This window comes from Cydia pomonella, chromosome 11, assembly GCF_033807575.1.
Source record: "Cydia pomonella isolate Wapato2018A chromosome 11, ilCydPomo1, whole genome shotgun sequence".
Taxonomy (NCBI): Eukaryota; Metazoa; Arthropoda; class Insecta; order Lepidoptera; family Tortricidae; genus Cydia; species Cydia pomonella.
Genome location: NC_084713.1, coordinates 4,295,992 through 4,315,936, shown reverse-complemented (window position 1 = coordinate 4,315,936; position 19,945 = coordinate 4,295,992). Strand labels below are relative to the sequence as shown.

Sequence of the window (19,945 nt, the reverse complement as noted above, 5' to 3'; positions counted from 1 at the left end):
TTATAAAGTTCAGGTCCTTCTCCGATTGCAGCTCGCTGAGCACACTGAGCGGACGGCCGATTGTTATTTTTAACTCAAAAAGTAAAGTTCAATCAAAAATATCGTTTTGCATTTTTAGAAGCAATTTTTCGTGTTTATAGCTGTCGTGAAAAAATAGTTACGTATTTTTTTTAATGGTGAGTTTTAGACCTATAATCATGTTCATGTTATTTTATTCGAGCGTAGTTGTCTAAGATCAGGTGGGGTAAGAGTTGTATTTTATGCAACCGTTGTATAAGAAGGGTCAAAAAAGGCGCGTGGCATGAGTGTAAAGGAATACGCCACGAGCATTTTTTGGCCCACTTATACGAGTCAACAAAAATAAATCTTAATTTAGGTACACAAAGCAAAAGTATATAGCATAGATACGCGAGCATACCTTGTTACGCGCCCGGGCCGCCCCGGCCCGGCCGGTCAGCGACACCTTCTCGTAACTCATGAGGCCCTGGTACTTGCTCTTTGCTAAAGTAAATTTTGGACATCTTTTTTCTCGATTTTGGCCACAGTAGCCACAGTAGTAGTATGGAGACTAACAAGCAACGCTAAGCAGTCTTCGTAGTCTATGGGTGTTGCTATATTAGTTTACTGTATTAGTTTTGATTTTGTTAGGTTGGTAGCCATTAATCGCAGTAACATTATATAGATTTTAAAGCACAAGTGCTGTTTGAAACCATTTATGTATGTTCTTATATTCGTGTTAATGAATGTATAAATATATGTGTTAATGAATCTATAAGATATGGTTACCTATAATTAGATAAGCATCAGTCCTGATTGTCATATAGATTTAAGAGCATGTAAGATGTATTATCTGTTGGTTATCCTAAATAAATAAAATTAAAAAAAAAATGACAGATAACCGTAGAGGAGTACAAAAATGTAGTTTATTTTGGTCAGATCAAGAGAAACCGTATGAGGAAAGTCCTTTTAGGTAAGTATTTTTAAGTTTATGCATTAAGTTTTATTTTTAATATTATCATTTAATTTAGTTTTAAATATCATTCACTACTTACTTTGCCTACAAGTGTTTCCTTTACCTTACCTAACCGTATTAATCAAGTTTGGAATGAAGTAAGTAGAGAATGGCCTCAAGATTGCTATTCATACATATATTTTGGTAACATAACTATATTATGGTTACAAATCTAAAAAAGAACTACGATTTTTCAAAACTGCTGGCTGTACCCACAGCACCTTAATCAAACCCCGACAGCACGCATCCTCAAAGAATACTCTGCTTCAGTGCTCCGAGCTTCGTTATAACCCGTCGTGTTTTGGAACCTGCAAACGGCCCGTATGGCTCGTTATCACGTTCGTCGCTCGTTCGATCGTTCAGCTGCCGTATTGCAAAGCTTCACCTCAGCGTGCGTTTTTAAACTTAAATCAAACGTGATAGAGTTCAAAGTTGATTTTAACTTCGACCGGTTTGCAGTAAGTGGAAAACGGACGCGATTCCTATTTTGGTATTTAATAATAGTATTTTATGCAACAGTTGTATAAGAAGGGTCAAAAAAGGCGAGTGGCGTGAGTTACAATGTGAGCCGGAGCCGAAGGCGTAGGCGAACATTGTAAAGGAACACGCCACGAGAATTTTTTGACCTACTTATACAACGTTGCATACAATATTTTTCCTACGAGTCAACAAAAATAAATCTTAATTTAGGTAAACAAATTACAGCAAAAGTATATAGCCAAGACGCACGAGCATACCTTGTTACGCGCCCGGCCCGCCCCGGGCCGCGGCCTGCCGGTCAGCGACACCTCCTCGTAACTCATGAGGCCCTGGTACTTGCTACTTGCTAAATTAATTTTTTGGACAGTTTTTTCTCAATTTTGGCCACCGTAGCCTACGGAGACTAATAAGCAACGCTAAGCGGTCTTCGTAGTCTATGGGTGTTGCTATATTACGGGTGTCACATGCGTGTTTCTGACTTATGAAGTATTTATTTTTACTATGCAACAAAATGAATATTTTGTAAGTTGGCAGCAATGCACTTAGTTTAAAACTGTATTCGTTTTGGTTTTGTTAGGTTGGTAGCCATTAATCGCAGTAACGTTATAGCTTATAAAAGCACAAGAGCTGTTATGAGGAATAGACAATATAGACTTTTCTTGAAACCTTTTATGTATGTGTATGTGTGTGTATGTGTGTCGTGTTAATGAATGCATAAATGACAGATAACAGTAGAGGAGTAGGAAAATCATATAACATACAGCTGACTTTGGAACTGTGCTGTAAGAAATAAAATGTAGTAACGTGTCTATCTTTAATTTAGTACTGGAACTTTTTTCCTTTTTAGAAAATATTCCTTTGATTTAGCCGACTTGGACAACCTGCCCCAAAAAAAGATGGTGTAAAAAAAAATAATGTTCTATTTTTTTCTAATCAGAACATGATACCGAGTATGCCCTTAAATGGATCCCCACTATTTTTGAAACACCTTGTATATTTAAAAAAGCAGGAGTAATAAAATAAATACTGCATATCTACTATCAAATTACACAGGTAGGGACTTACTTTGAAAAAATAAAAATAAAACAATATGTTGGCCGTACCATAATTTATGGCCTATATGGAACCATATTATTAATTTAATATCTGTTGTTCTACAATTCAAATTAACATTATATGTAGAAACCTAACCGTACTAATAAGCAGATAATATAGGTCAATGAACACATTAATTACATACGCGTTTGTTATTCGGGACCAAAGACTAGTTAATATTCAAGAGAAACCACCTGCATGACAACCCCGCGTTCCTGGCGTGCCTTTTATTTCTTATATGACTTCTAAACTGTGTCGAACAGGAAAGTCGAATTTAATTTTCTTGGCCGCTGTTATATGTACAAAAGTATAATTGAAGCATAGTTAACAACACATCAAACACAAAAGCTGTCACTCAGATGCCACGTCACCGAAATGTCAAAACTGAAATTGAAATGTATGCACATCTTATACCTACGTCTATGTTGCTCTGTGGTCTGTGATGGATTAATCCGTCTTCGGCGTTAGACCGACGGAGCGGATACATCCGTCATTGGCGTCAAAAAGTTTAAATCTACTTTTGTGAGTACAACTGCGGTCAGTAAAATCCAATTTCACTTTTAGAAAATATAAATAGCAGTAGTGACAGTTTTTATAAGCAGATAAATTATATTTCTTATCTCGGTAAAAATAATATTTTATGTCATTTACAACGTTTATCAGACTTCTTTATTTACTAGACTCTGGTTGGAATCAAATATATTCAAATTATATTTAAAAATATTTGCGTCATATATATATATATATATGGTCTGATTCTAATTTTCATATACGTCAAAAATTTAATCTGGATACGATATGGATCAGATCTAAATCGGATTTTACCAGTTTATTGAGTGAAAAATAATTACATCTTTTTTTTCCATTACTTTAGTGCTAGTCTTGCAAGATATATATATATTTCTTTTGCATAATACAGTCAACAACCCTATTGGACTTAAGCCCTATTGTCCCTATACAAGCATACTTGTGTGTGTTTTTTTTTCGTTTGGTTCTGTACATTTTTTGCGACAGTAAGTAAATGACTTTTGTAAATTTTTGACGTATATATAATATAACAATAATCAGGCCGATTGCGTTATCCATAAACGCTTGTCAAGTCCAACAAGCTCGTGTTAATCGTTTGGTTCGTTTGTCCTTAACTGTCCTGTACATATTTATGTTTGTTAGTAAGGGACAAAATTTACCAAAGGTTTGCTAAGTTTTATGATTATGGGGGTAAGTCTAGCCCACCGCTCTATCCAGTTAGCCTTACTTATACATTAACAGCCAATGTTTGCACCATAAACTTCATAGTGTCCAAGACAGTGATTTTTCAATTATTTTTCTTTATCCCTACGCATTGTGGTATCGTCCGTCGATATTTATGCTTACTACAAAATTAATTAAGTAAGCCAATACGGTTAAGTGTGGAATAGGGGTAAGTGTGGCTGGCCCTAACTTGGGGCCTATTTACACTTATGCCAGTTTATTTTGCCACAAACCGCAAGCAGCAAATATATGAACTCGCAATAAACTCTAATCAATGTGTAATCAGTCCCAATATCTTCATATTATATATTGGGCCTTCGCCTGTCACAGATTACGCGTATGTCACTGCACTTACCCGTATGACACACTTACCCGTATTGACCTAATTCCACTTCGTTTTGATTAGAGAAGAGATTATTGTGCAGATGACATGATTATAACGTTAATTAACATACTGATTAACTGTGGTAAAATATCATTTCAATAATGTGAACATAACATACAAATAAACTCGAGCATTACAAATTTAGAATTTAAACCATCAGCACTGTTAGTGCTTGAAACACGTCATAGTGACTAAAAATGCGTGAGATAAACCGTAAACAGAAGGCTGACCAAACGAATTATAAGTTTAAAAAGAATATATTCTCAACATTAAGTGTAAAACATAATCAAATACAAAGGTAATCAGCCACATGCGGTATTGAACATGTAAGTTTATGGAGAGACCTTGCCTCCTTATGTCTGTTCTACCGCTTGTACAATCGACTGTGGTCTGCAGAATTGTTTAATATGATGCCCACGGCTACTTTTCCATCACTGCACCGCTCGACGTCGGAAGGGTGTTCATCCTCACACCCTAGAACCTTATTTTTTTTTTTAATTTATTGAATAAACTAACAATTTACAGTCTAGAATTTAATACAAGACCCATCGTAGGCAAAACCTTGAGGAGGTTTGTGTGCCGATGGGGAGTTCCGAGAACAATACATATATTAATATATGTCTTAAGTCTAATTAAAAAAAAAATCTATTTACCATGAGGCATATGAAAATGGTACGGCTCCAAGAAAATGGTTGCGCACTTTGCGGTTTAAGAGGAACTTCCTTCTGCTGACGCTCCGGCTGTGGAATGAGCTACCTACTGAAGTTTTCCCGAGGGTCTACAGTGTGGTATAAGGTTCTTCAAAAAAGTAGTGTACAGATTTTTAAAGGGTCGGCAACGCGCTTGTAACACCTCTGGAGTTACTTACGATGACTGCTTACCATCAGGCGGGCCGTATGCTTATTTACCACCGTGGTGATATATAAAAAAACAAATGCTTCATCAAAACACTAATGTAATCGGCGCAAGCATCGTCACAAACTTATTCTACATCTGTCCTCATCTCCAAGTCGAGCAAACTAAGCAAACACTGCCGTACCATCCTTTACTGGAGTCATTTCGCCGCATTTTCAGGCGCCTATTTGAGAACCTCTGGATAAGACCAGAACGTCCTGAACGCAAAAATTTTCGTCATCCAGTAAGCTATAATCACATACTTAAAATCCGAAATTTCAAGTCTGTACCTAGGTCATTTACTTCCGAAGTTAAGCGAAAGCAAAGTTTCGCATTTATGACACTCACTCACTCACTCACTCATGATCATCAAAATAGAACTAGTACTTCCCATAAACTCAGAGAGCTGAAATTTGGTACAGAGTTAGGGTTTAATGGCCACATAAAGGGAAAACTATAAAAACTAGGATAATTGAAGATCTGGAGTACCTGGTGACCCTGATCAGAAAACAAAATAATAATAAAAAAACTACTCCTAAAAAGAAAAAAACTGTGTCAAATAAGAAAATCTAATAAAATAAATCAATAAGCCCACGTTTCTACAAAAAGAAGTGAAATCTACTACTTAGTAGTTAATACTACTAATAACAACCCATAATTTCTGCAACAAGCTTCGTAAAAACATCTATACACTAACGCCCATCCGCACCCTGCAATAAGCCCAGCCCGAAAGTTCCCATTCCGGTATAATGGCGGCGCAGCATTGCCACGCTGAATGGCGATGGAAACTTGTTGGACCAGCCAAGACCCAGAGCGGGGATCATTGCCCTTCTCCTGTAAATGCCTGCCCAACTCCTTAAAAAGCTCCAGAGGCTCATTACCCACGGTCGGCCGGTCTAGCAGTCTCCACAGCGACCAGTACGAAATCGTAAGTCACTGATGTCACTTCCAAGGTGGAGTACTTGGCCTGTACCGTAAATATTGTTTAAATGTTAATACATTTTTTCATAAAATTAAAACAGTCTCACTGAATATGCCTCATGGTAAATAGAACTTTTTAATAAGTCATCAAACCCGGTTTTTATTCTTTCAGCGATAAACTTAGAGTTTTAAAAGTTCCGCTCAATGTACAGTTGGCGTACCGCTTGATTTTATTTTGTTCCAGGAAAATTCCCGGCGGATTAAATAGCAGTTTCCGATTTCTGAAGAAGTCATACACTCGCCGTTGGCGCTGGTTTTCAAAGAAAAGCAAATAAAAAGTATTCCAATGGAAACGTAAATACTGGAATAAATGGATATTTATCGGCATGATAGAGCAAGATATTAATGAATTGTTGTTACAATTACTACACCTTATAAAACAAAGTCCCCCGCCGCGTTTGGCTATATGTTCGCGATAAACTCACAAATTACTGAATGGATTTTATGCGGTTTTCACCTAAGGAAGGTTAAAAAAGGTTAAAAAGAGTGTTGAAAAGAAAATACAATTACTTTTTTTAACTCCTTATATTTATATAGTAGAAAACAATGTTTTAGAAGAAATAATACATTTTACATTGAGATCATGCTTCAAAGAAATCACAGATTCAAAGAAATATCATAATTATTTCTAAACATTATTTCTAATGACTAGTTTGCCTTACGGACGTAAAGACAAATTAAATATTTTTATTACATTACTTAAAATACAACTCAACTATTATTTTTATTATATTTACATTTAGGCCAACCTATCATTGTAAGAAATGCTATTTATATCTATTATAATAATAGGTATTTCAGTTAACTATTTATATATGCCAAATACTTTGAAAATATAAACATACAATCACATTGGATACAATTGTGAAGAATATATAGATAGTTATATAATTGTATGTATCTCATAAAATTATGAAACAATATCTAAATAAGACTTGCCGTTTTTAGTTTACTTGTCAAAATGTAACGTCATGCTCTCTGGTATCCTCGCATTTTAATTTGGATTGGTAAAAAAGTAAGTGCCTCTGTTGGAATTCGGTAAGGGTTGGGGTTGCTGTAGAGCATCTCTCCAGCAACCCCAACTACTTTTGGCTTGTACTCCCATAGTATTAGAGATTACATTTTCTTCAAGTAAGTACCGATTGTGTACCGTCAAGGTATTAAATATCAACACGGACAAAGTGCCAAATATATGTGTATATGATCTTATTGCCCATACATTAAGGTCGTGTGTATGTATTTTTAGGACTATATCTATGTCTAACTGTACTAAATATAAAATAAGTTTTAGGCAAGAAAATAACATTTTTCGTACAAACTTTTATCGCTGACTGTACTTTTTTTCCATAGGCAACTTATATCGAGACAATTCTAAAAACCCCAAATATAATTAGGTTGCGATGTTTTATCACAGAAACCATGTGGCCACCTTCTGTATCCATCATCAGATCAGCTCGATGGTACATGTACATGGCATAATATTGCACCTTCATTGAAAGTCGGGAAGCAAGTCAAATTTTACTTGCAAGATTTGACCCGTACACTACAAACATAGTTACATAGGTATACTTACATAGCTACATTGCAAATTAAATAAAAGCTTGTTAATATGACAAATCGCAATGTGAGGTTGCCAGAGAGCATTACGTAAAATCTATCATAATATAGGTTTACATGCTAAACATCAAAATATTATTAAGGCCCTTATCAAAAACCACTATAACATAAATACCTAAGTTCAGTTTTAGTCGCAACAATTTTTAAAAACTTAGACCATAGACCACGACTCAAACCCGCTCAGCTTTGTGCAAAAAAATGTGACTTTTCACAGGTAAAGGTACCTTATTGCGGTCGGCGCTTAAGCTGTTATTAAACGACGCTACAATACTAAAGCGATGCTTGGAGACGTAAGCGCCAACCGCCATAGAGTTTATGCGTGGAACGTCAAAATGAACTTTATATAAATGTTTTCTATTTATATAACTTTTTATATGGGAAATACATATTTTGTTTAAAAAAATATTCTAAAACTTTTATTGAAATATAAACACTCCTAGTAGCTCGTGTTATTCCCGCGTTAAACAGGACAGGCTATACACCAGAATCGAATCGTACCGGGGGACATCAGGTCGTCACCTATATCATGCGACAAAAATTAAACTTTGGGTGGCGAACAAAACGTAGTATTTTCTATTATTTATTTTGGCGCAAGTAATAGTCCAATTTGTACTTTAAGATACGTCAAGATATGTCAGTGTAAAAAGTGAAGAATCTTCAAACAAAACCGTCACTTTTCACACTAGCATATCCGATCCATATCGTATCTAGACCTAATGTTTGACGTATCTAAAAGTTCGAATCGGGCCGTAAGTCTTGATATGGGCTTATAATCAGTAGTAAGACTATCAGATCCGAGTTCCTCTAGATACCGTATCCAAACCCTTACGTAAACAAGTGTAGAGTAAACACGGATCGGGTTTGAGACGTCGTAAGACGGTCTCATACCGGTAATAGCCTTGAGGGTTCCGGTACCTACCTCGTTTAGTTCCCAAGGCTTTTATGGGTTTTTAATGCACGTAGCTGGTTAGTCATTATCTGGACATATTACTCTTTAGTCCTTATAATCTAAAATGCCATCAATATAGCGGTATAATAAAAATGTTTTGTTGTTATTCATAAATATGCCACTAAATTATGAAAAATCATCTGAGACATACATTTCAAAATTTAGTCATAATCAGAAAAAAACTACCTATTTTAACGAATGTGGTATAATAATAAAAACAAGTAATTTGGTAGCATCAAAAATCGTTTAGTTGTTTTTTGTTCCCAAAAAATGTGACGGAGTTTTATTTATTTGATAAAAAGACAAAAACAGAAGCGTGACAGAGTGGTCAGAAACAAGACAATGAAAATAATATTGACCCATTAATAAATTATTTTTCATTTTATGTGTTACAAGCATGTTTTGTTTGCACCAAATTTTTTTGATACAAAATTCGTTTGTTGAAAATAATTATTTGTGGTTTTCCATCAGAGAAGAGTCATGCTTCATGTACAGTCAGCTGCAGAGAATGGAGAGAAATGGTAACCCCCCCCCACCCCCCGCGCGTAGGAGTTTGTATGCAAAGGTGCTAAGCGAACAGTATTGCTGACTGTATATTACATAGAGCGGACTGTATATTATATTTCTGGATGAAAGGCACATTTTATAAACAGTTTGAATTCAAAATAATGCGAATATATAAGAACCTGAACAAGAATGAATGACAAGAATGAAATGTAAGCTGCTTAAGGCTGCGTTTACAACAGAGATGTGCGAGGATGTACGCATCCTAGGAATGGGTTTTTTAAGAACCAATATAAATTGTCCAGTCAAGCTGCGCTGATATAAGTAAACGAAGTGATTCATGGATTATATTGACTCTTAACAAACACATCCCTCGCTATGCATCCTCGCACATCTGTGGTGGAAACGCAGCCAAAATGTAACGTTATATTTTATTATTCAACTTAATTCAAAATCCATAACACGAAAATCAAGTTTTTCTGTCATCGAATGTTGGCCTGTATTTCTAACATGATTTGTTTTTTACCCTACGTTGAGAGATAGCACATTGATGGCATAGTTTACGGATGTGCAAAAAGTTTCAAAAATTTCTCGGAAATTTCACGAAATATCACAAGGAATAAAGAAAGTTTCCGTTTTGAACATCGGTTTCGATCCCTTTACAAAAATATGAGAAGTTGCTGTAACGGAAATATCGCAATTGTGGAAACATTCCTAGGGCACGTAATTCCCTAAAGATCGTGTCATTCACGCAGACGCGTGCCTTGACACGTAATGTCTTGTTATTAAAGGTTAGAATTGATAAACCTGCGCGTCATCGTGATGACACGAACTACAGTGTAGCATAGTTCCATAGTGCGTGTAGTCAAAGGCCAAGTCTTGTATTAATGCATGTTCACGTAGGGAGTAGATGTCCCGGTCACTTGGCTGGAGCACTGTTTCTGCGCCTGACCCGCTTTAGGCACCAATACTAGCTGCTCGAGGTCGCCCTGTGATAAAAAAAATTAAAACATCAACTTCGTCGTGGGTAATTTATCTTAATAAGGGGTGTAATACACCCCACACTCACCCAGTGCATAGCTTGTATTTATTACCAGTACAAGTGATACAAGTTATGTACTGTTAGTTTTCAAGCCATACTATCATCAGTCCAAAAATCCGATACAATCCAACAGGTACATAAAATTATACGGAGAATACCCCAACTGAAGTAGGGATAAACAAGAGACGGGCTTAAATATAATTTTTTTATGTTATAGAATAGTTAGCAAACGAGCAGACGAGCCGCCCAATGGGAAGCGGTCATCGTCGCCCATGGATATAAACAACATAATAGGAACCGCTTAAGCGTTGCCGACCCTTGAGAACCCTAAATACCCGCTTATTGAAAAATCCCATGTCATAGCGCAAAGGGAATACCTCGGAAGGCATTTCATTCCATAATCTGCACGTTTTATGAAGAAACGAGCGAGATGCCCGCTTATTATTGGTGTGCCATGTATCTATAAGAAATGAGGATGTGCTTTGCTCTTTGGCGGGAGGTGCGGTGATAAATACGTGACGATGGCACCAATCCTATAATTCCTAGAATTTTTAGAACTAATAAAAGTAAACGTTCGTAACTGAAATTGGTGAAGTTCTCTATATGTTCTATATTAAACGCCAAGCTCCTAACCAAACTGCAATTTAAAATCCACAAATGATAGAACACAAAACGGGAAAATGAAACTCGAAAAACAAACGGGTTTCGCGCGCCGAAAAATTTACGAGCGGCCAAATATTTGCCGAGTGACTTTTGCGAGCATGATAAAGGACAATTTTTTACAATATCAGCTACAAATGGGGGGAAGCAGACTGGACTTCAGAATAGAGGGGTTGCGAACAATAAGTACAATTTTTAAGTTGACATTCATAATAATCATACTATGACATTTTTCACTGTTTTTATAACAACAATTATAATAAACGCTTCTTCGTAAAAACGAGTCCCCAATTGATTTATTTTTCGATTATTTTATATTACAAGAATTAGAGACTTTAAAAAATTGTACGGATTTTGTTTATCGCTCCAAACAGACAATAGTTAAGCAAAGGTTAATAATATACAATAAAATCCAACATCCACATATATCCAAAGGGGAAATTGGAGACTACAGAGACGCAGTCTTCCTCTATCTTCTTAACATGTGCTTCAATTGTCCAAACAGTTATGAAAAAATTACGTTTTTCGAAAAATGCAATATAGAAATTTTAATCGGGATTACAATGTTTAACTATCTATATAATAATAAAAAAGGAACTTAACAGAATAGAATTATGATTTATTGCCACTCACACAGTGAAACATATACAAGAAAATAAAAATAAGCAGGGTTTCCTAAAACTAAGCAAGAAAATAACAAGCAGTGTAACAAATGGGATGATCTCAGCATTTGCTGTGGTGCAATGTAGACTGGCATCCGCAGCGATGGTTTTCAATTCACCCCCAATTACTATTATATCTAATAATAGTAATTAATTGGGGGTATTTAAATTAATGATTAGGGCAGACTTAACGAGAAAAAAATAGCAATAAAGAGATCTTATTTAAAAACACTAGGTAGCTGGGGCAAGATATGAGTACCATTACTGTTATATATTTGGAGGGAGTATCAATGTTCTTTTGCTTGTTTGATAATATTATCTTAATCAATGATAGATGTGTGTGTGTAACTGAACTGTAATTATATTTGATCTTTGTTATATTTATTTTTTTATAAGTGAGAACCTGTAATTGGCTCTGTATTTCTATTGTATGTTATAGAAATGTTTAAAGCTGTTGGTTTTCCATGTATGTATTAAAAAAAAAATAGACATCTACCCGCGTACGATTATTAAGTAAAAGAAAATGGAAGCAAGGCGTTGCAAAAACGGGCAATGAAAAGCTGTTGATGTTACGTCGCATCTACTGAATACCAATGAATGAAGCATATTTTAGCAAAAAGATTTTTGCAATGTCACTGCGTTGCGCCCTAACGATAATACGGCATATCTTATTCCATATTCCCAATTTAGATACGCTCTTTTGCCGTAACAGGGCAGAGAGATCTTGTTAAAATGGTCGGGACCATGATCTTTATCCTTATCGCTAATGCCGCCACAGTTTAGGAAACCCAAGCACGGTACGCTAATGAACTAACAGAAAAACATGGTATACAATCGCTTTTAGATATATCCATACCTCGAGGTGTTGGATGCGAGAATGATTTTGTGTATTTATAATTTTGTTTGTAGTAAAATAGTTACCTATTAATAAAAAAGCGGCCAAGTGCGAGTCGGACTCGCCCATAAAGGGTTCCGTACCATTTATGACGTATTAAAAAAAACTACTAACTAGATCTCGTTCAAATCAATTTTCGGTGGAAGTTTGCATGGTAATGTAATCATATATATTTTTTTGTATTATCATTCTCTTATTTTAGAAGTTACAGAGGAGGGACACACATTTTACCACTTTGGAAGTGTCTAATCTCTCGCGCAAACTATTCAGTTTAGAAAAAAAATTATATTAGAAACCTCAGTATCATTTTTTAATATCTATCCCTATCCTATAGATACTCCAGATGTGTTTGATGAAAAAAAAATTGAGTTTCAGTTCTAAGTATAACCCCCAAAATTTATTGTTTTTTTTCTATTTTGTGTGAAAATCTTAATGCGGTTCACAGAATACATCTACTTACCAAGTTTCAACAGTATAGTTCTTATAGTTTCGGAAAAAAGTGGCTGTGACATATGGACGGACAGACAGACAGACATGACGAATCCAGGGTGGCGTTTTTTGCCATTTGGCTACGGAACCCTAAAAAAGGTAGAGCTCCAAATGTATTTACAGTACATATGACTCTTTAAAGTTTTGACATATGCACGGAAAATGCTCATTCCCGCACGTTTGCGGGAAAGTAAACAACTATTTTGACCAGTGTAAATATTCCATTCAGTGTGTAGGGAGCGAAAGAGGCATGTCAGGATCGTAGCAAGTAGAAATGCGTTGTCTCTGCCTACCGCTCCGGGAAATAGGCGTAGTTATATGTATGTAAACATTCCCGCACCCAAAACCCAGGGGTATATAATGTGGGAACGACCAAATTGTTTAAATATATCGAATAAAAATAAAGTAAGTTTAAGTCTAGTACATATATCGAATTCTGGACTCTAACATATCTGTCGTGATAATACTAATAATAGATGCTTTGTGCATAGAATTATGAATATTTTGGTCGCTCCAACACAAAAATATTTAACAAGTAAACATAAAACTACAACAATAACAGGGGCATTCCATAAAAATATCTACTTTGTCGAGGACGACGCGGCAGCTACCTTAATGACCTCAAGAAATCTGTATTATAACTATGTATACCGTTGAGTTCAAAGGTAAGTTTATCAGAAGTGTTAAAAAAAATACACTTCTGGAATGCCCCAACAACACAAAAACAACAAGCCAGCACGATTTACTCACAGAAAACAGATAGCCAATAATAAGATCTGCGTCCCTCGGAGTGTCGAGCGCGCCTTTCTCCAGAACGTCGGTGCGGAGCCAGCGGCAGTCTACGTAGGCGCGCACCGTGTTGTCATCGTGGACACTGAAAATAAGGTCTCGTAAGAACTGGTTATATGTTAACGACAACAATCATGGAACATTTAAGAGAAAATTTGGAGTATTTTTGATATTTCACCGACATGTGTAAAATTTCTACCACTTTATTTTAAAAGTTGAATGTCCCAGTCGTCCTTTATGTTTTCTATGTATTTAATGAAAGCTACTGCAATTGGTTTCAATATTATTAACCGATTAAAACTATAGTTTTTTGCTTCAGTCATGAAATTAATTTTCAAACGAATAAATTTTAATGAAAATTTAAACTTCAGCAGCTCTTTGGCTCTTGTTCATGGTAAGATGTTGCCAGTTGTTGTAAATACTAGTTTTACAGGATTTGTCTATACCATCCCATTACTGGTGCCTGTTTCATTATATACTACAGTAAACACCCCTATGATGGACGTATAAAATCCTGTAAAGTACTTAATTATCATAAGTTTATAAACACTGGCAAAATTTTACCAAAAACAAGAGCCATAGAGGTCATCCGGATGCTAATCATCCGACTTAAATTCTCAGGGATGGTCAAACTTTATTCATGTCACCACTATTTGTTTAATACTAGGTATTAAATCACAATAAAGCTCCCAATTCATCTTGTATTGATCGCTACCCTTAACCAAGGAACGCAACAAAATACTTAATTAACCAAGTAACGCAGCAACATACTTAATTAACCAAGTAACGCAACAACATACTTAATTAACCAAGTAACGCAACAACATACTTAATTAACCAAGTAACGCAACAACATACTTAATTAACCAAGTAACGCAACAAGATACTTAATTAACCTTTTGTACTTAAAAAAATATGTTTCTATGTACATATTGGCTGTTTGACCTTGACATTATGTATGGGAGAGTAATTTTTTTTCGCGATTTCGAAAAATTGCTCAGTATGGCCTATATATTCACTCCGTAAATTATTGCAGATGACTAAATAAACATCCTGTATAACATTGTGTAACAGGGACAACATAATAAAACACTATCAATAGTATCATGTTGTCTCTGTCACATGACATTATAAAACATTTTATAACAGCCAGTGTGGGACTACCAGTATGACAAAATATTTTCGTCGTCGAATCGATAGTATACGATTCCGATTGTTAGAAAACATGGAAAACCTTTTAAAAAGTATTTTACTTCTGTCTAAGTAAAAAAAACTCGTAAGTAAAGGGTCAATACCTATTTCAGCATTGACAAATTGTAGGGATCAAACAAATTGTATCGATTTTAGATATCGAGGAATATCCAACGGTTGTCGACATAAATCTTGTACCTTTGTCAAAAGGACGTATCTTTCACCCTCTGACCTTTGCTCGAAAATCTTACACAAAATTAGGCACTTTATTTTATCTTACTATTCCTAATAGTTTCTACATTCATACCTATATTTCTCGAACTATATTAGACTAATATGATTATTTACATACCAACTGTCAAGTATGGGTTACGATGGCAAAGCACTAATAATAATAGACTAATACCGTTCGAGAAATGGGCCCCTGGTTAATGATATGGAAACACTTAAAAGACACGATTTTGTAAAATAAGCTAAAACTTCGCTCTGAAATTATAAATGAGAATCAAAAACTGGACGTGCTAAATCTATGCGAAAAAATATGACTAACGCTCAGTTTGTTCTTTTTTTGCCAAGTATGGCATGGCAGAATGAACTCATTTCGCCGTTATAGGGAGCCGTAAATGTGATGTTTATTGTTCCGATGTAGCCCAGAAGATGGCAGAACCTACTATACACAAGAAAACACGTGACGTGTAAATGTACATGTTTATGGTTCCGATTCAGGCCACAAGATGGCAGACCCTCCAACGCGCACGGTCCCTATAAGAAATGATACATTTATGATACTGCTTTTGTCGATGGACTGATGAACCCAAAAATGTGTATTCATTGGATTTGGATTTAATTAATTACACTTTCGGCTCAAAAGTAAAATAATTGACATTCTTAATTCCAAATTCGAAGTCAATTGAAAATTATTTTCTTTCCAAACGTATAAACCTCTTATACCTACAGTAATTAAAAACCTTAATGAATAAACGTTAATACAACGCTTGAAACAGTTAATTTCGATGTCAATTTCCCGAGCGGCCGACGTGAAATTTAATTAGACTCATATCAACGTACTTGAATAAAATACTAATTAAGAAAGACGTTTAATCTGTTTTGCGATTCATTAAAATGATATAATTAAGACGGTGGCGGGAAAAAAGCGTAGCGGAGATGAATGGCGGCCATTTTGATGTTAAATAGTGGGCGCCATTATTGTGGTCGTTAGTTTTTAATGGCGGATTTTGTACAGGAAATGGCCATTAAGGGGTAATGTTATAGAGTGTTAAATGTTAGGCTTAGAATTATGTCACTTACAATTACAAATTTTTCCCGCAACTTCGCGTTCATTTAAGTTTCACTCCCAATACTCTCATGCTCCGAGTAGTTTTCAAACAGCTTGTCATCTCAATACGATTTTTTTGTATGACCATGGCATCGGTCATCGTACCAAGCTGTTTGAAGAATACTTTAACTACTTTCACTCAACTTTGTAATCAATTACAAATTATCTTGGATTTTTTTCTTGTATTAAGATGGTTTTGCGAGAAAACATCGACTTATCCATCTAACTTTCACATTAAACTTATAATATTTCCACACCTTATCTCATACATAAAACATATTACGTGCTTTCGGCACTTAATTAGGATAGTTATGTTTACGTCCTCCATAATTTTGTTTATTATCTCAATACCAGGACGGGCTTTGTTCAAGTATATTATTATTTGTCGTATATTAACAAGGTTAAAAGGTTGTTTGTAATAGTGCTATTAATGTCACAAAAGCAATTATCGAAGTGTTATTGGTAAGTTCAAATATGGCGCAAATTGAATATTGACGTGATAATTATGTTAGTGTTGTTATTGAGTCTTATGAATGTGTTTTAATTTGAATAAATTGATATTCGATTTGAAGTGACATTTAGTATTAAGTTTCAATTAAACCGAACCGAAATACAATTTACGTGTAAGTAGACCGGGGATATTTGACCTTTTATATATATATATATATATATATATATATATATATATATATACTACGTCGGTGGCAAACAATCATACGGCCCGCCTGATGGTAAGCAGGATCGGCAACTCCAGAAAAGTTACATGCGAGTTGCCGATCCTCACACCTCTCGTTGAGCTCTGGCAACCTTACTTACCGGCAGGAACACAACACTATGAGTAGGGTCTAGTGTTATTTGACTGCGGTTTTCTATAAGGTAGAGGTACTTCCCCAGTTGGGCTCTGCTCTACATCTGGAATGACATCCGCTGCGCTGTACCCTACCACACAAAGCGAGATGACATTCACAATGCCCATACCTCTTTTTTGGACGTAGTCTAAGGTCGTACCCGGAACTACTTTTGAAACAATCGATAAACCAGAATCGAACGATACGTACCTATCAGAGCGTAATCTAAGCTTAATTTGAAAACTATAAGTCTGAAGAATATACTTCAAAAGAAAGTCACATACACAATTTTTAAACACACACAAGTAAATTATTAAAAACTAAAGAAAACAAATCTTAAAATAAAATAAAAAACTTAATAATAAAATTAATTATACGCTTAGCCTAAAATAACCCCCCCCCCCGGCATTGCACCTGGCCCAAAGGTCCCCATAATGCCTGCAGCATTCCCCCGCTGAACTGCTATGGAAACCTGTTGGACCAAGTACGACCCAGAACGAGGATCACCACCCCTGTCCCGCAAACGCCGGCCTAATTCCCTAAAAACAAAAGACAATACTGTAGAGAATTTTATGGAGAATATACTTCTCCTAGATTTTTTAAATGTATTATTCACAGTTTTCATGAAAATTTATAAAAACTAAAAATGGGGATATAAAAGTGGGAGGGAGGGAAACAATAACTTCTCGGTTAGTATGGTTCGACGGAGTTTAGATGCAGGCACAAATCTGGAGAATGACCCACAAAACAATCAATCGGTCAATCACAATTTTCATCCTAGGCATAAGCCCTCAATCTCAAGTCTATACAATTTGTTCCCAGTCGCTCGAGAAAACGCGACCGCAGCTACCCCGGAAAATTAAGGAGGTACTCCACTGTAGCCACAGATACTGTCAACTAGACGGAGGATATAACGGAAATGCCTGCAATATGGCCACATGGGCAAACAAGATTTAAAGGATAGGTACTTAACTGTTTTTTTTTTTAATTAAGGTCTAATTTATTTATTTAAACTTTATTGGACTGTAAAATATATACAGTTACAAAGGCGGACTTAATGCGATACAGCTTTCTCTACCAGTTAGCCTTTAGGTAGCCAAAGAAAGAAGCAAAGTTTGTGCGGATTATGTAAAGAACACTAAAACTTTAATCTCAAATAATCATAAATTTTGAGATGTGGCTGAATTCCCATAAGTACGATAAGACTATTCACGCTCACCATGTTTCGGCGCACTTATTATAATCTACTATTTTAGTAGGAACCTACGAAAAATCGGCCGGAATCCGTGTATGTAATTTGTGAACATATTTTCGTACTTTATACATAAATATTTTCGTACTTTGTATAAATATTAAATCATATCGAGTCATTTAAATTCATAATAATATTTATACAATGTTACAGGCCAATTTGAACGTTCAGTGATATCAGAATGATATTTGAACTAGGTTAGACGCACGATAACTAAATAGTTATCGTGCGTCTTCCCCGCGCTAATGCATGTACGGACGACTACGAGCGAAGTGCACAATAGATTAGATGTCATTCTGATATCAGTTTACGTTCGAATTGACCTGTAAAAATATATAAATACAAACTAACTCGATTCACATGCGTTACGTAAAATTTTAGTTGCCAACTATCACATAGGTACGTATTTCTGACTGGGAATTCAATAAAAATATCAAGAGAAACGAATAAGTTCGAAATAAAAAAATATGTGAGATAGCATGGTACTTTTGGAGCACCTGTGAGTGTAGCAATTGCGTAAATTGCATTGACATATATCTAACGGGCAATAAGAATGGGGCCAGTACAGCGGTGTCACGTACACGAATTCGAGCCAAACGCGCAGTCTAACTTCGCGTGATTGGTTGATCAGTTCGCATCACGCGCGCGATTGATCGCAACTACTCGCGTTAGACTGCACGGTTGGCCCGAATTCGTGAGTGACACCACTGAACTAGAACCATTTTTAGTGCCCGGAAGGCCCGTCCTTAGATATATATTATGTCAATGGTAAATAGTGTTTGTATTTTGGCTAATGAAGAATCTATTACGGGTTATCTATGTCCGCAGTACTGGCTCAACACTTTCGTACCCTTAACATTAATCATTCCTCTCGCGCACATAATTCAGACTTGTAACCCTTTTTTTCAATTGCCGAGCGGTAATTTTTCTATCTTGTTAATGTTTAATTTGGTTTGTATTTTATTTACTCAGGAGTATTGTTCTTTAAAGGTTTTTGTACAAAATAGCAATTTTTTATCAATTTGAAATGCAGTACTATCATATAAATGACAATATCTTGTACTCATTTCTATCTCGGTACTATAGTAAGTACTACGTGGTAAGTACCTTCTACGCATTAGCGAAAAAACGATACTTCTTTTTATTCCGATTTATACAGAAAAATAAAACAAGTTATCTTCAATTGGATACAATTAGAATCTAGTGGTATACAGCTTTATCAAGGGAATACTTATACTTACGAGCAGTACCTAAATTTACGTAGTACCTACGTAGCTAAATTTTAATTATTATTTTTCCCCTTGGCTTTAATAGGAAGTGGAGCCACATATGGCATGAGCATTCCTTGTCTCATATGTCTCTGTTACGTGCAGTTTTCTTTCTTTCGCCTGATAGCAATATAGTCCTAACGGAAGTCATATATGGCGTGGAGTGACTATGGAGAGGAATGAAACCGTGATCATCTGATAGGAAGATCATACATTAACATAACTATTTTTTACTTACTAAAACCTATTCACAGAAATTACGTTATTACATCGTTTCCAACTTTTAAAACGTCATAACTCAAAATCTTACTAAATTGACTAGACATGTTTACTCCGTGTACCCTT

The 19,945-nt window shown here is 35.6% G+C and overlaps 1 protein-coding gene and 1 long non-coding RNA gene across 2 annotated transcripts in view; both read right to left on the bottom strand.

The window, feature by feature from the left end:
- Positions 1-2,244: 2,244 nt before the first annotated feature.
- LOC133522666 (uncharacterized) overlaps positions 2,245-19,945 on the bottom strand; it is a 268,085-nt gene continuing 250,384 nt past the window's right edge. Inside the window, exon 3 of the long non-coding RNA XR_009800103.1 lies at positions 2,245-2,255. This is a non-coding gene — a long non-coding RNA (uncharacterized LOC133522666). The remainder of the gene's footprint in view (positions 2,256-19,945) is intronic.
- LOC133522665 (uncharacterized) overlaps positions 8,606-19,945 on the bottom strand; it is a 115,031-nt gene continuing 103,691 nt past the window's right edge. Inside the window, exons 8-9 of the mRNA XM_061858055.1 lie at positions 13,667-13,790; positions 8,606-10,157 (exon numbers count right to left, since the gene is read on the bottom strand). Of these exons, the coding sequence (XP_061714039.1) occupies positions 10,053-10,157; positions 13,667-13,790 (229 nt within the window). The 3' untranslated portion in view covers positions 8,606-10,052. The remainder of the gene's footprint in view (positions 10,158-13,666; positions 13,791-19,945) is intronic.